This window comes from Heptranchias perlo, chromosome 14 (assembly GCF_035084215.1).
Source record: "Heptranchias perlo isolate sHepPer1 chromosome 14, sHepPer1.hap1, whole genome shotgun sequence".
Lineage (NCBI taxonomy): Eukaryota > Metazoa > Chordata > Chondrichthyes > Hexanchiformes > Hexanchidae > Heptranchias > Heptranchias perlo.
Genome location: NC_090338.1, coordinates 50060519 through 50076661, shown reverse-complemented (window position 1 = coordinate 50076661; position 16143 = coordinate 50060519). Strand labels below are relative to the sequence as shown.

Genomic DNA, 16143 nt, shown 5'->3' with positions numbered 1-16143 from the left:
ATTATGGATAATTGTGTTACTGCCTTATCAAAATTACAAGAGACTGAAAGATTGAAATTTCAGACTGGGGTCTGGATAACTTGAGTACTAGAATGGGGACTGTGGGGGTAATTTTAACCCCCAAGAACAGGTGGGTTGGTGACGGGTGAAAGTTGAAATTAGTTGTTTTTCGGGTCGCAACCGCAAAATTTTTGGACTTTGCATTCCCAGTGGGAAGCCTGTACTTTTACCGCCCACATTAAACCCGGAAGTGAAGCCAGGTTGTGGTCGCGACCCAAAAAACAACTATTTTCAATTCCCACCTGTCCCCAACGCACCCGTTCTTGGGGGTTAAAATCACCCCTTGTGTGACTGAAGTACTGGACTTGGGACAGACTGAAGAAATTATTAGGCTGGGGGCTGACTGACTGAAGTGTTAAACTGGAGGATGAATAACTCAGATGTAAGATAGGAGGGAAATTTTCTTTTCAAATTCTTTATTCAACCTATTTCTTGCCTGTTTGGTCAGTGCTATTAGCCTGAGTCGCTTTTCACTGGTATCAGCCAGAGTGGTTTCAGTGCTATCAGCTAGAGTTGCTTGTTTAGCCCCACTCAGCATCACATTTTCCTTCAATGGCCTGATGATGCTCTGCCTTCCAGATATATGAAAATCTGCAACCACTCATATTCAGCTTTCCATTCCAAGTACTGTGTAGCCAGTGCTGGTTTTTGTCTTCAGATCACCAATCTAACTGACAGGAACAGTCATTCAGTCAGCCACGGAGAGTTGTTTGTCCTCAAAGAGTGCAGCAATTGTCACAACCTTTAGCAATAAATCGACCAACTCTTGTCTACATTTATCTAACAGCCATTTGGCATCTCTGATGTTCAGTAATAGCAATGACAATAGGCTGTAGATAGTCTCTGAATGTCTGACCTCTCACATCCTAATAGTTCTCATTTCCTGTTTTGAACAGTCATTTAATTTTTATGGTGACTTACATTGTGACCATATAAAGGTGATGACCTCAGCAAGGCTAGTTAATTCCCAAAATTACTTGTGACGAGCATGGTGGTGGTGTGCGGGTTGGGGGGGGGGGTGGGTAGAGTTGCTCCTATTTTCTCTTGTTTCACAGATGAGTTTACTTGACTCATTCTTGATGTTGTAGCATTAGCCAGAATCTTGATTCCAAATATCTGACTATTTTGGGTGGTCTTATCACAAGTTATAACTCCCAATGGCCCATCTCAATTGGATTTCCATCCAATCCTTGCTACAAGGGTTTGCATCACACTCATAATAAACAACAAAAGTTTTGAAAAAGTTATTAATAGTCATCGTGTGAGCTGCCTCAGAAATAACTTAACCAAATTGACTGATATTCAAAAATATTTCAGCGGGTTAGTGTGAGGAAATTAACCAAAGGGAAGGCCACTTAAGATTCACAGAAAGTAGATAAACAAAACTGTGTAGGAAGAGGTGAGAAGCAAGAAATAATAGCCAGAAACATCAAACAAGTGTGATTGTGGAGCTCTGGTCAATATTACAGACTAAAACTGGTGCTGCAGAAATCAGTCCTTTGCTGATGATGATAAACACCCTTTATATTATTTTTTTCTTGCTTTTCTCTTCAAACACTGAGTCGTTTAGTTTTCTATCTCTCTGTAGTTGGATCCATTCTGACTTCACACCCTCTAGCAATCTCATTTTAGCGGAATTGGAAATTCATGCTAAACGTTTGAGCACTAAACAAATAACTGAAAGCCGACTGGCTGCAGGGAATCTTTATTCTTCAACTAAGTGGATACCTGGATGTCACAATGATCAAGCCATGTCACATAAAGTAAAGCACAGGGAACTTGTTTTTATTTTTCATTGTCTTTTCAACTGGCCGGTCATCATGGATTATATGTGCAATGCCTTGCTAAAATGAGGTTAGGTTAAAATACTGGCAGATTCTACATTCATTCTCATTTAAGTCCTTTCATTGCTTCCCAGCTGTAGTCTAAGGATATTTGGCATCAAACATGACCTATCGCATCTGATGCTTGGATACTTATTTTTAGGAGCCAGTGTGCAGGGATGCTGATTGATGTCTAGCAGATCCAATACAGCAATTAGGTTGAACTGTCGATCACAAATAATGTGTGTTTATTGGCTAAAGATTATTGTGGATATTATTGCTAAGAAGATGTGAAAGATTGCTAAATATTAAAATATTGGACAGCAGGTTTTTAGTTAGTTGAAATTTGAGTTCTAATTAAGACATAAAAACCATTAGGTTTTCATTTAAATTAGCTCGCCTCTCTTTGCTTTCTCTCCCTCTCTCTGAGTATTTCTTTCTCATTGCTAATAAACAATGATTCAGAAATGTGCTATGATTTCAGATAACATCAACGATTTCACAGTTAAGACAGGCTGAAACTTGCACAGAATGTCACACCTTGACTATGAGGACATCCTTCTTGTGCTATTTACAACAAAACAACATTTCTTTAGATATCTAATGCTGACTACGGTGAAATCCACTTAGACTGAATAAATTGTAACCAGCAAACAGTAATTTATTGCCAGATTTTCATGCAACATAAATCACTTTATCAAAATTTGTATCCGGAATTTTCTTCTATCAGATTTGAGTATCAATAATACTGCATTAAGAAATTATTACATTGCTCTTAACTGGGAGAAGGTTATCCTTACCTGCACAAGAAGACACTACACATTAATTAATGGTGAAGGCCAATGGTATACACTACACATTAATTAATAGTGAAGGCCAATGGTATGCACTACACATTAATTAATAGTGAAGGCCAATGGTATACACTACACATTAATTAATAGTGAAGGCCAATGGTATACACTACACATTAATTAATAGTGAAGGCCAATGGTATTCACTACACATTAATTAATAGTGAAGGCCAATGGTATTCACTACACATTAATTAATAGTGAAGGCCAATGGTATCTCTGAAGCAACCATTTGACATTCCTGCAACTAGATGGCAGGACCAGTGTTGGGGCAGTTTAAGAATTTGTACAGATATAAAAATAGTATTAAATCTCCTGTGATGTTGAACATGGGGAGTCAAGACCAAGTGTAATTTTCAGGTGAAGCAGGGTTAAAATGTGGGAATAATTGGATCAGAGCACAATTCAGTCCTCATTTTAAAGTAATACATTCTATCCTTATTTTTATATATTCATTATAAATTCCTATATCTATCTTTATAATGGGAACTGCCTATATAAACTTGTCACACAGTAATTACACCCTCCCACCAGCGGTGGTGCTGCAGGAGCAGAATCTCTGAAAATGTAACCTTATGATTTTTAAAATTTATAATTAGCCTTGTAATTACATTTCTTTTATTTTAAAGCAAAAATGTTGCATTACATACCAAACTCCTCGAATAAGGATTCCACAAAGCTTGTGCCATTCCGACAATCTGAGGTGTTCATGTACATATAATTAGTCTCAGGAACTGAAGAAAGAGACACAACAAAATCTAATTACAACAATGGCAAAAACCAAGTGATCAGACATTTTAAAGCTCCAACTCCTACATTTCAAATAATTAATATGCTGTTACAAGTAATAGTTTGACCAAAAAATGCTGTATAGTACTCCAAATTACAAATGTATTGCGTAAAGATTGTCACTGGTCCACTGTTTATTTACTGGGAAGTCAAAGTCCTACTAATTGCTGCATAGCTCTGCCCAGTTAGGCAGAAAGTAATTTGACATTAAAGCATTTGTCGTATAAAGCATCCCCAAATTTCCAGTGAAAATAATTAAAGCTGGTGAATCATCTGGATGAGAAAGAGTTAAAGTATTTCAAGATAATGTATACAGTGATTCAAAATGTTGATACTGAATTCACAGCTTCTCCTAATCTCTACCCTTCTAATTTCAGTCTACATGTGAGTTTTCCCTCACAAACTGATCAGCAGCTCCTTAATAACAAATATCCCTTCTAGCTTCCCATGAGGCTGGTATTAATGGAATCCCAAAAGAAACAAACTCCAAGCCAGTGACAATTAACACCAGGCTCAGGTCTGTAATAGTTTTACTTCAAGTCACAATTATGGAAAATGTTACCTCTTTTTCATATACTTTTTGAAAACCTGAAAATAAGTTTTAAACCCTCTTCCCAGTGAACACCTGGTAATCAGGAATTGTTGACATTTCATATTCAGCGTTGTCCCTAGATTTATTTAGATTATTAGTACCAATACGCTATAGGAAAATCACACTTAAACCAATATGTTTTAACATTCCAATATGCTTTCGGTGCAATACTCAATTTATCACCCAAATTATCAATACGATCAGTGACACACTTCACTATAGTGTTACACAGCTCAAAATGTTCTTTATAGACACAACCCACATTGGGAAGCTAAAATTTACAATCACATTGCTGGCTTCACAGTTTAAGTGGACATAGTATGGAAATTTTGCATGCCTACCATTAGGTGTTATTGCATTCCATGTGTCAACATTGATTATTGTGAACCATCTGAGTGACCATGATTATGTAAATGAAACAAAGAGTTTGTAACATTTCTGAAACTAAATGGAAACAAATTAAATGTAGTCTACGTACATCTCACTTTAAGGATCAGTTAAAAGTCACAATAGCCCTGAAGCAGCACCATGTTGTCAAATCATTGTTGGACTGCAAAACTTCAAATCTTAAAAAACATTTGGCTCCTTGTGCCTGGAAATTGTTAAAGAGACAGTGAAGATCTGCTCTAATCTCTTCTAAGAATTGAAGCAAATGTTTGCTGCTCCTTTTGCATATCTCCACGTGATAAGGATAAATGCTGATTGTTCTGTTTTATCATGTGGAGACATGCACAGCCAGAGACAGCAGAACTCCCGAATGAACTTCTCATCAGTACATGGCTGGATCCACAAACATTCTTGATGTTTAACGAAATTTAATAATTAGACAGCAATGCATGATTGGCTACAAATGGAAAAACAGAATTTCAAATATTCTTGTTACAAAAGATGGTGCCACTTTAAAAGAAAAAAGTGTGAAGGAAACATTTTAATCACAAACCTACAAATCAGTCTGAATAGTGTGTTTTTTGTTCTTATCAAAGTGAAGAATGCTAGTGAAGGAAATGGAACTCTTCCTGTTTCAGGCATCAATTGTCAGCATCATGTACCTTGAGGTCCCGTACAGGACAGCTAGATGTACAGTAAAGCTGCCTCTACTCTGCCCCAACAACATGCCTCAGTCCGAATCACAGGAGGACCCCCCTACTGCACCACGTCTACTCTTCCCCTACAACAGGCTTTAGCCCTAACCTCAGAAAAGCACTCCCTTCTCCAACAGTGTGACACTTTTTTCCAATTTCTTACTCATGAATGAGTTTTACAATCAATGCCAACTGAGAGACAGTTTTGTGGTGTAAGATCATATTTACTGAGAACTGGAGGTTTCCACCTTGGGAGATAACCCCAATAAAGCGCACCTTTGTTGGTCAGCCATGCAGTGTCACTGACGGTAACTGTGGTGAAATCTAGATTATCGTGCCCGCCCCCACCCCCTCCCCAGTTGAAGGAGGAAATGGAATGGTGAGTGAGACAGTGAGCAATTAAATTAGTGAAAATACAATTGAGCACAAAACTTAATATTTCATAAACTAGAGCACACTCCAAACAGGAATTTGTTTCAGTTAGAACTCAATGAATTGGCGTGGGAGTAAAGAATTTAATTTGTGTCACTGACCAGAGGTTGGCTGAAGTCGCTGCAACATGCTGCTCACTGTCATCGTCTTCTCTCTGGTGGTGGCGCTCAGGTACTCGTGGTCCAGTAATTTCAGTAAGAGATTCAGTTCTGGGATCAGCTGCTCCACCACTAAAGAATGGAAAGTAAGTTCCACAATTATCCCCTTACACAAATTGTATTGTCCAGTATAAACTACAGCAGTAACTAATGCAACTACAACTAAAATAACAACATTTATAATGCTCCTGAGGTGCAGGAAGATGCCTCAAAGCATTTTACAATAACAAGGAAAAGAATATGGTGGATACGAAGCATGGGGAAAGAAGAGAAGAATGGAAAGGCTGGGATGGGGAACCACAAATATGGTTGAAGAGAAAAGTTTTGAGCAGGTTTTTAAAGCAGGGCAGAAAGTGGAAAGGTAGAGAAAATTCAGTAACGAAATTCCAGACGGCATAAGTGTAGTGCCTGAAAGAGTAGCTGACAATGGTGGAGGGGAGGGAGCGAGGGGTGAGGAGAAGATCAGTGTTAGAGGAGCAGACAATGGTGGAGGGGAGGGAGCGAGGGGTGAGGAGAAGATCAGTGTTAGAGGAGCAGACAATGGTGGAGGGGAGGGAGCGAGGGGTGAGGAGAAGATCAGTGTTAGAGGAGCAGACAATGCGTGCAGGGCTGTAAGAAATCAATGGATGAACATTTGGAGTGTTGTCACTATGATTTTTTAATATATTGTTATCCATCCACTGAGGAAAACATTGTATTTCAGCCAATTGCTTTAATGTTGTACTAATATGCTTCTTGTATGATATTCTTAATTCATTACCTTAAATTGCTCCATCACCACCAGTGACAGACCTGTAACCATTAGTACTTCCTCCTAGTGTTATATTTGTAGAAAATTATCTCTCAAAACACAACTCAATTTTGGAAGGACAAAGCCAATATAATACTGCTGGCTATTTTTGAAGGTTTAAGGACATTGTATGAAAATTTGACATGTCCAACGTTGAACTTTACTGACACCCTAGTGACAAGACTGACTTGGATACAATAAACCTGGTAATTCTTTGGTGTTTAGTATTTTAGTCCAGTGTTTATATACCATTTTTTTTCTTGCTGGCAAATAAAAATGTCCAACATAATCCACTGCACCTTTTTGTTTATTGTGTTTAACTAAACTGGTGAAAGGTAGTCTGTTTACCAATATAATCTAGGTTTTGCCACTCAGCCAACGATAGGATGTTTCTGTGACGTTATTACGGCAGGCTTTTCACATTCACACAAATTCCAACCTCTGCAAGCACAGTGCCCCTCCCCCTCTCAGTCATTTGGGTTTATCATACCTCACAGCTAGATCAGAGCCCAAAGCAAACTGAAGATAAATAAGTCAGACTATCAGCAGGGGCTATTTTCTGTGACAATAAATAACATTGCTCCCACAGAAAGTGTTCACACAGCTTCTAACCACAACTTCCTCTGAACAGGGACAACACAAGACACACCAAATTACACATAGGCAAGTTAAAATGGAACTCATTAATGCAATTATCACTCAACATATCATTCATTTCAATAGAATTTTAAATTATGAGCTCCCATACTAAATTCCTGTAGCACATTAATATCCTAAACCACATAAAAGGGCTAAGAACAATAATAGGTTTATCATAAGTATTTCACTGTTCAAAGAGTTGTTGGTATCTGATACATGACTGGTGTAAAGCAGAATTGCCTGTGCTGTGATACTGCTAAGATTTATGACACGGTTATGGTGTATTTCAGAGATCAGATTGAATTCCAAACTGTCTGAAAATCCATCGATTCCCCCGTCCATTTAGATGCCAACTGACTGAAATAAAAAAAACACACAGTTCTTTTCAAACTGTTGGGTTATGTCCGTACACACCATCTGTTTAGCATGTACACAACAACAAAAAACCTGTGACTGAATAACCATTCCACTGAGCGGCAACAGCTTAACAAGAGCAGTTTCACCAATCCACCCAAGCAAGGTTCAAATACATCACCAAGTCTCAGTATGGCCACAGTGTAACAGACATTTTTCTAGTTGTTCCAGGTTTTACAGTGTTGGATATCAAAAACTAAGTAATGTTCTGTTTCCTTTTACTGCAATATGTTATATCCATTTTATTTCCCTTAATTTACAGGACTCCAGGGAAATTTTGACTTAATTATTAGTCCTGATATATAATTGATAACCAATTAAGATTGGTAGAGATTTGATAGCACTGTATCAAAATTGTATGGATCAGTTTCAGGCAGATGTTGCAGATTATAAAACAAGGTTAGATAGGGATGGTAGGGCAGGTGGTTTACCATAACTGCAGCATGTTGGAGTTGGTAGAAACCAGCGAGATCGCTAGCAACATCTGCAGTAAGTGTCTGCAGCCTGAGGAACTTCAGCTCAGAGTTGTTAAGCTGGAGTCCCAGCTGCAGATATTGCAATGCATCAGGGAGAGGGAGAGTTATCTGGACACTTTGATCCAGGAGGTAGTCACACCCCCAAGGTTAGGTAGTAGTTTGGATTTAGTCAATGGTCAGGGACAGGAGGATGTGACTGCGAGTCAGGCGGGTATGGGGACCCAGGATGCAGTGATGGAGGAGCCTCAGCCTTTGACATTGTCCAATAGGTATGAGGTACTTGTTACCAGTATGGATGAGAACAAAGATTGCAGGGAGGATGGGCAAACTGACCAGGCACCGTGGTACAGGAGGCCATTCAAGTGGGGTGGGTAAAAAGGAATGTGGTAGTGGTAGGGGACAGTATAGTCAGGAGGATAGATACTGTTCTCTGCAGCCGTGACCGGGAGTCTTGAAGGCCGTGTTGCCTGCTCAATGTCAGGGTTAAGGATATCTCCTTGCGGCTGGAAAAGAACTTGGAGCATGAGGGGGAGGATCCTCGACCTGTTGTCATGATCCACGTAGGAACTAACGACATAAGTAAAACTAGGAATGAGGTTCTGCTGAGAGAGTTTGAGGAACTAGGGTCCAAATTAATAAGCAGAACCTCAAAGGTAATAATCTCTGGATTACTACCTGAGTCATTCATGAATTGGCATAGGGTCAAACAGATCAGAGAGTTAAATGCGTGGCTCAAAGAGTGATGTGGGAGACAGGGGTTTTGATTCATGGGGCACTGGCACCAGTACTGGGGAAAGAGGGAGCTCTTCCGCTGGGACGGGCTCCACTTAAACAGGCCTGGGACCAGTATCCTGGCGAATCGAATAACAAGGGCTGTAGATAGGGCTTTAAACTAAAATGGAGGGGGGAGGGTTAAGATGAGGGGAAATTTATAAATCTAAAGGGAAAAGTCAAGGCCATAGAGCAGTGATGCGATTTGGGTAAAGATAAGCAGAGTGTGACAGGAAGGGACAGAGAGATTAATGGTAATAGTGCATCAATGAATAAGGTCAAATCAAGGAAAAATAATAACAAGTTAAAATTGAAGGTGCTTTATCTGAATGCGCGAAACATTCGAAACAAGATAGACAAATTAATGGAATAAATAGAGATAAATGGGATTGATCTAGTAACCATTACTGATAAGTGGTTGCAAAGTGACTAAGGTTGGGAACTTAATATTCCAAGGTACTTGACTTTTCGAAAAGACAGACAAAACAGAAAAGGAGGGGGTGTAGCCCTGATAATAAAGGATGACATAAGGACAGTAGTTAGAAAGGATCTTGGCTTGGAAGATCAGGAAGTAGAATCAATATGAGTGGAGATAAGAAATAACAAGGGGCAGAAAACACTGGTGGGAGTAGTTTATAGGTCCCCTAACAATAGTTATACTGCTGGACAGAGTATTAATCGAGAAATAAGAGGAGCTTGTAACAAAGGTAATGCACTAATTGTGGGGGACTTTAATCTTCATGTAGACTGGGCAAATCAAATTGGCAAAAGTAGTTTGGAGGATAAGTTCATGGAATGCATTCGAGACAGTTTCCGAGAACAATATGTCATGGAACCAAGCAGGCAACAGACTATTTTAGATCTTGTCTTGTGTTATGAGACAGGGTTATTTAGTAATTTCATAGTAATGGATCCTCTGCGTAAGAGTGATCATAATATGATAGAATTTCACACTGAGTTCGAGAGCGACATGCTTAAGTTCAAAACTAGAGTCTTAAACCTAAACAAAGGCAATTACATAGGTATGAGGGGTGAGTTGGCTAAGGTAGATTGGGAAATTAGATTAAAAGATATGACAGTAGATAAGCAATGGCGAACATTTAAAGAAATATTTCATAATTCTCAATGAATATATATTCCATTGAGAAATAAAATCTCCACAGGAAAAATGATCCATCCATGGCTAACTAATGAAGTTAAGGATAGTATTAGATTAAAAGAAGAGGTTTATAATGTTGCCAAGAAGAGTAGTAAGCCTGAGGATTGGGAAAGTTTTAGAAACCAGCAAGGAATGACCATAAAAGTGATAAATAGGGAGAAAATAGAATATGAGAGTAAACTAGCAAGAAATATAAAAACAGATTGTAGGAGCTTCTACAAGTATGTAAAAAGGGAAGAGATTAGCAAAAGTAAATGTGGGTCCCTTAGAAGCAGAAACAGGAGAAATTATAATGGAGAATAAGGAAATGGCAGAGATATTAAACAAATATTTTGTATCTGTCTTCACAGTAGAAGACAAAAAAAATTCCAGAAATAGTGGGGAACCAATGGTCTAATGAGAGTGAGGAACTTAAAGTAATTAATATTAGTAAAGAAAAAGTACTGGACAAATTAATGGGACTAAAAGCCGACAAATCCCCTGGACCAGATGGCCTACATCCTTGGGTTCTGAATGAGGTGGCTGCAGAGATAGTGGATGCATTGGTTGTGATCTTCCAAAATTCCCTAGATTCTGGAATGGTCACAGTGGATTGAAAGGTAGCAAATGTAACCCACTATTCAAGAAAGGAGGGAGAGAGAAAACAGGGAACTACAGGCCAGTTAGTCTGACATCAGCGATCAGGAAAATGCTGGAATCCATTATTAAGGACGTAGTGACAGGGCACTTAAAAAATCATAATATGATTAGGCAGAGTCAACATGGTTTTGTGAAAGATTGTTACACAAGAAAAGGGCTCATGGGGTTGGGTGTAATATATTAGCATGGATAGAGGATTGGTTAACAGACAGAAAACAGAGAGTAGGAATAAACAGGTCATTTTCAGGTTGGCAGGCTGTTATTAGTGGGGTGCCGCAAGGATCAGTGCTTAGGCCTCAGCTATTAACAATCTATATTAATGACTTAGATGAAGGGACTGAGTGTAATATATCCAAGTTTTTTGATGATACAAAGCTAGGTGGGAAAGTAAGCTGTGAGGAGGACACAAAGAGTCTGCAAAGGGGTATAGACAGGTTAAGTGAGTGAGCAAGAAGGTGGCAGATGGAGTATAATGTGGGGAAATGTGAGGTTATTCACTTTGGTAGGAAAAATAGAAAAATGGAATATTTTTCAAATGATGAGAAACTATTAAATGTTGGTGTTCCGAGAGATTTGGGTGTCCTTGTACACATAACACAGAAAGTTAACAAGTAGGTACAGCAAGCAATAAGGAAGGCAAATGGTATGTTGGCCTTCATTGCAAGGGGGGTTTAAGTACAAGCGTAAGGAAATCCTGCTGCAATTGTACGGGGCTTTGGTGAGACCACACCTGGAGTACTGTGTACAGTTTTCGTCTCCTTACCTAAGGAAGGATATCCTTGCCTTAGAGGCGGTGCAACGAAAGTTCACTAGATTGATTCCTGGGATGAAAGGGTTGTCCTGTGAGGTGAGATTGGGTAGAATGGACTTCTACGCTCTGGAGTTTAGAAGAATGAGAGGCGATCTCATTGAAACATATAAGATTCTGAGAGGGCTTGACAGGGTAGATGCTGAGAGGCTGTTTCCCCTGGCTGGAGAATCTAGAACTAGGGGGCATAGTCTCAGAATAAGGGGCCGGCCATTTAAGACTAAGATGAGGAGAAATTTCTTCACTCAGAGGGTTGTGAATCTTTGGAATTCTCTACGCTAGACGGCTGTGGATGCTCAGTTGTTAAGTATATTCAAGGCTGAGATAGATAGATTTTTGGACTCTAGGGGAATCAAGGGATAGGGGGGTCGGGCGGGAAAGTGGAGTTGAGGTCAAAGATCAGCAATGATCTTATTGAATGGCGAAGCAGGCTCGAAGGATCATATGGCCTACTCCTGTTCCCATTTCTTATGTTCTTTTGTTCTTATTAAAAAGACAGGTTAACAATTCAAAACTAAAAACTGCTTCATATAGTGAAAGTATTTGATGCAGCAAACAGTTATGTCACTCTAGCCCTGCTGTATGGAATTTTGAAAATTCACAAGATTTCCATCGTTTGCATTATTCGAAGATGGCTTCAAGGTATTCTACTTATTTCATTAAAATAGTTTTTGAGTATATGCACAAATGAAGGTTTCAGTTAGCTTCTGCAGTGTGTAAGATTTTTAGCTGCTGACAGCCAGTGGAGTACTCCAAGCCCAGTGTACCAATGCATGATTAGAAATGAGATATGTTATTAATTTTCCATTATATTTGTGCCTGTAAAAGGCAATTAGGTGAGGATAAAAGTCTTTGAACATTGTTGTGGGCTTGGCATGTTTCACAAACTTATCAGAGGTTCTTGGATGGTTGTTGATATGTGATACCAACATCTGAAAATCTATTAGGTCCAGTTGTTCCTTTCTTTTTTTAACTTTACATCATTTCATTTGACAATCTAACAGGGAATTCAATACTAGCAAAAGGGTCCAAAAAGTTTATAGAAGCCAGATGGGTGAGGCTACAGGACTAGAGAATACCATTATCCTCCAGTTACACCTTTCCCATACTGCCATCCAAATCCAAGGAAGTGAATCAGCAACTCCCAGTGACAATCCAACTCCTATCTGTGCAGGTAGTTCCACCCTTCCTAAATAACAACCTTCATTTCAGTGCTACTTTCTTCTGAAGGAACAGCCTTCTGTTAGCCTTGCCTTTCCTCTAATGGGCTGGAAGAGCACAGTGGTGTATCTGACACACAGCACTAAAGTTTGAGTATGGCTAAAAACAGTAGTGATGTTCACAGCAGCAAATCAATGCCAAGATGCTTCTGGCAAAAGATTTGTTGTAACCACCTCGTGAGGAGGAGCTTGAAGTCCTTCTTCATGGATGGTAAATGGCTTGGTTGCTACAAAATCACCAGTTGTTCTTGCCCAAATTTCTCAATAATTCTTTTTCTACACATTGTTGCATTAACAATGACGTGTCATCACATGGGATGTTTGTATCACTTTGGGAACACTCCATGCTGTGCCCTTTTTAAAATGATCCACAGCAATTTGAGGGGCGTGTATGATAGGTAAGGTGATTTGACACTTTCTGCATGCACTATCTCATTTCTTTATAGTTTCTTTTCTGATTGGAAGGGAAGGAAGTGATGATTAAATGGAAGGTTAAAGAAGAAAAAAGAACTTGTATTTATACAGTGCTTTCTACATCCTTAGGACATATCAAAATAATTTACATTCAAATAATTACTTTTGAAGTGAAATCACTAAGACCTAGTTCTGACACATTCACACATCAAATGAGGAACTGTACTGGACTACAAATAGGTTATTGATCATAGTTGTTAGTCTGTAACTGTACGCTATGCATTTTGTGGCTTATGTTTTTTGAGTACTAACTAAGCTCTTGGAGTTAAAGGTAGCAGAAGTCAACCCAAATGATTCATGCGAGTAGGGCAATAGGTTACTTGTTACACTGGAATTCAAATCTGCTGAAGGAATTAGGTCACAGTGGATTTAAGGCAATTTCAGTTAACAGGCTCCTTTCTTTATCTTGGCTGTCATCATTTATCAGAGATTTTCAGCAATCAGTGCTGACTTTAAAAGATATGCAGTCTTAACTCAAGGCAACCCAGGTGGTTCCGCCACCTACGGCTACATTCTTCCTGAGGGCTGAGTGCCACATGTTTGAGGTTGTGGATGGCTTGGGTTAATTCCTCTGCATTTAGCTCTGCATTGTGTTCGTCAATCTTTATTTATTCAGAAACAACACAGAAAATACCTCAGGTTATTGAGGAACAATACGTTGTTTTCTCATTCATTTATAATTGCACAGCTAAAGATGGCAGCCATATTTGTCAGCTCATTGAGTCAATCAAATGTGTTTGTTTAAAACCCTGTTTAAACAAATAATTTGTTTGTTCACCCAGAATGAATAATATTCTGAATTGAAGTGTCCTCTTTAAATAGTATTGCAATATGCAGCTATGGCAGATTTGAACTGGCTGTGTATTCTGTTGTACTCAACATGATGTCAATCACCATTGTGGGTGAAAAACATCTTAATGTCATCTATTACCCCCAGCATAAAAGTATTCCATTATTTTTCCTACAGATAACATAGAACACACTTAATTTAACAATTGCTCAGTGTCTCATAATCCAAGCTCCCAATGACTGTGGTCACCTTGCCAATTTAAACAAATAACCTTTTATGTCATTTATCTTTATGAATACAATAAACTTTGTCAAGAAAGGTGACTCTTAACTGCATTTTAATAAAATGGGCCGCAGATTTTGTTTTATAATGTAGCAGTGCAGCTGACGTGAGGTACACTGGTCTCCCTATGTTGGATGCACTCTATAATATAAATGGCCCTGTGCTCAGTAAGTGAGGACACTGTAGACCCTCAAATGTGCAGTCAGAATAAGCAACTGACTTCAGGAAAGTGAAAGCGAAGAGCAGCTTACCCAAATTTTCACAACTACAGCAGATTAAAAGGGGTCAGCGATGGATGGAGGTCAATCTCCCTGGATAAAAGTTAAAAAAGGCAATATACAAGCACCTTTGGCTGGCTGGCTGCTGTTTGATGTTGAGAGTCCGGCAAGGAAAGGAGAGGGTGGACTTGATCGGACTTCTCCCCGACCAGACGGTCAATTCCATTTGGCAGAAAGTCTTGTGCCCAGGACTGACTAACAGGCACCAGGAAGTAGCCTGGATGGTAGTGAGAAAGGCCCTCCCAGTGCGGTCCTTCCAAAACGTACAAAATCTCAGTGCCACTGCGAGTTGCCCTTGAGGCATCCACCTCCTGGTGGGCTACCCCTTAGCGCAGAGGGTGTGGAGAGAGATGGATTGATATCTGTCCCGGTTCATCCCGACCAATTCGGTAACACAGGACGCTGTGCTGTACGGACTGTTCCTTGGGACGCACATCGAGACAGATATCACCTGCGGCCGGAAGACCATCAACTCGGTGAAGGAGGCCCTTTGGTCCGCCCAATACCTGCCGGTCTTCCAGCTGAAGGAGCTGTCCGCAACTGAGTGTTGCCGACTGGCACACTCCAAGGTCCAGGAGTACATGCTACGGGACGCACTGAAGCGAGGTGCAACCTACGCAAAGGCTCTGTGGGGAAAGGCCCCGTGTAAGGCCACCCCAGCTTGTATTTTTTTTATTCGTTCATGGGATGTGGGCGTCGCTGGCGAGGCTGGCATTTATTGCCCATCCCTAATTGCCCTTGAGAAGGTGGTGGTCAGTCGCCTTCTTGAACCGCTGCAGTCCGTGTGGTGAAGGTTCTCCCACAGTGCTGTTAGGAAGGGAGTTCCAGGATTTTGACCCAGCGACGATGAAGGAACGGCGATATATTTCTGAGTCGGGATGGTGTATGACTTGGAGGGGAACGTGCAGGTGGTGTTGTTCCCATGTACCTGCTGCCCTTGTCCTTCTAGGTGGTAGAGATTGCGGGTTTGGGAGGTGCTGTCGAAGAAGCCTTGGCGAGTTGCTGCAGTGCATCCGGTGGTTGGTACACACTGCAGCCACTGTGTGCCGGTGGTGAAGGGAGTGAATGTTTAGGGTTCTGGATGGGGTGCCAATCAAGCGGGCTGCTTTGTCCTGGACGGTGTTGAGCTTCTTGAGTGTTGTTGGAGCTGCACTCATCCAGGCAAGTGGAGAGTATTCCATCACACTCCTGACTTGTGCCTTGTAGATGGTGGAAAGGCTTTGGGGAGTCAGGAGGTGAGTCAGTCGCTGCAGAATACCCAGCGTCTGACCTGCTCTTGTAACCACAGTATTTATGTGGCTCCAGTTAAGTTTCTGGTCAATGGTGACCCCCAGGATGGTAGGGGATTCGGCGATGGTAATGCTGTTGAATGTCAAGGGGAGGTGGTTAGACTCTCTCTTGTTGGAGGTGGTCATTGCCTGGCACTTTTCTGGCGCGAATGTTACTTGCCACTTATGAACCCAAGCCTGGATGTTGTCCAGGTCTTGCTGCATGCGGGCTCGGAGTACTTCATTATTTGAGGGGTTGCGAATGGAACTGAACACTGTGCAATCATCAGTGAACATCCCCATTTCTGACCTTATGATGGAGGGAAGGTCATTGATGAAGTATTG

The 16143-nt window shown here is 40.4% G+C and overlaps 1 protein-coding gene across 2 annotated transcripts in view; it reads right to left on the bottom strand.

The window, feature by feature from the left end:
* afap1l1a (actin filament associated protein 1-like 1a) overlaps positions 1-16143 on the bottom strand; it is a 168638-nt gene that overhangs the window by 82251 nt on the left and 70244 nt on the right. For both annotated transcript variants that reach the window (XM_067996421.1, XM_067996420.1), the window contains exons 2-3: positions 5734-5862; positions 3388-3471 (exon numbers count right to left, since the gene is read on the bottom strand). In XM_067996421.1, coding sequence (XP_067852522.1) covers positions 3388-3471; positions 5734-5862 — 213 coding nt within the window. The remainder of the gene's footprint in view (positions 1-3387; positions 3472-5733; positions 5863-16143) is intronic.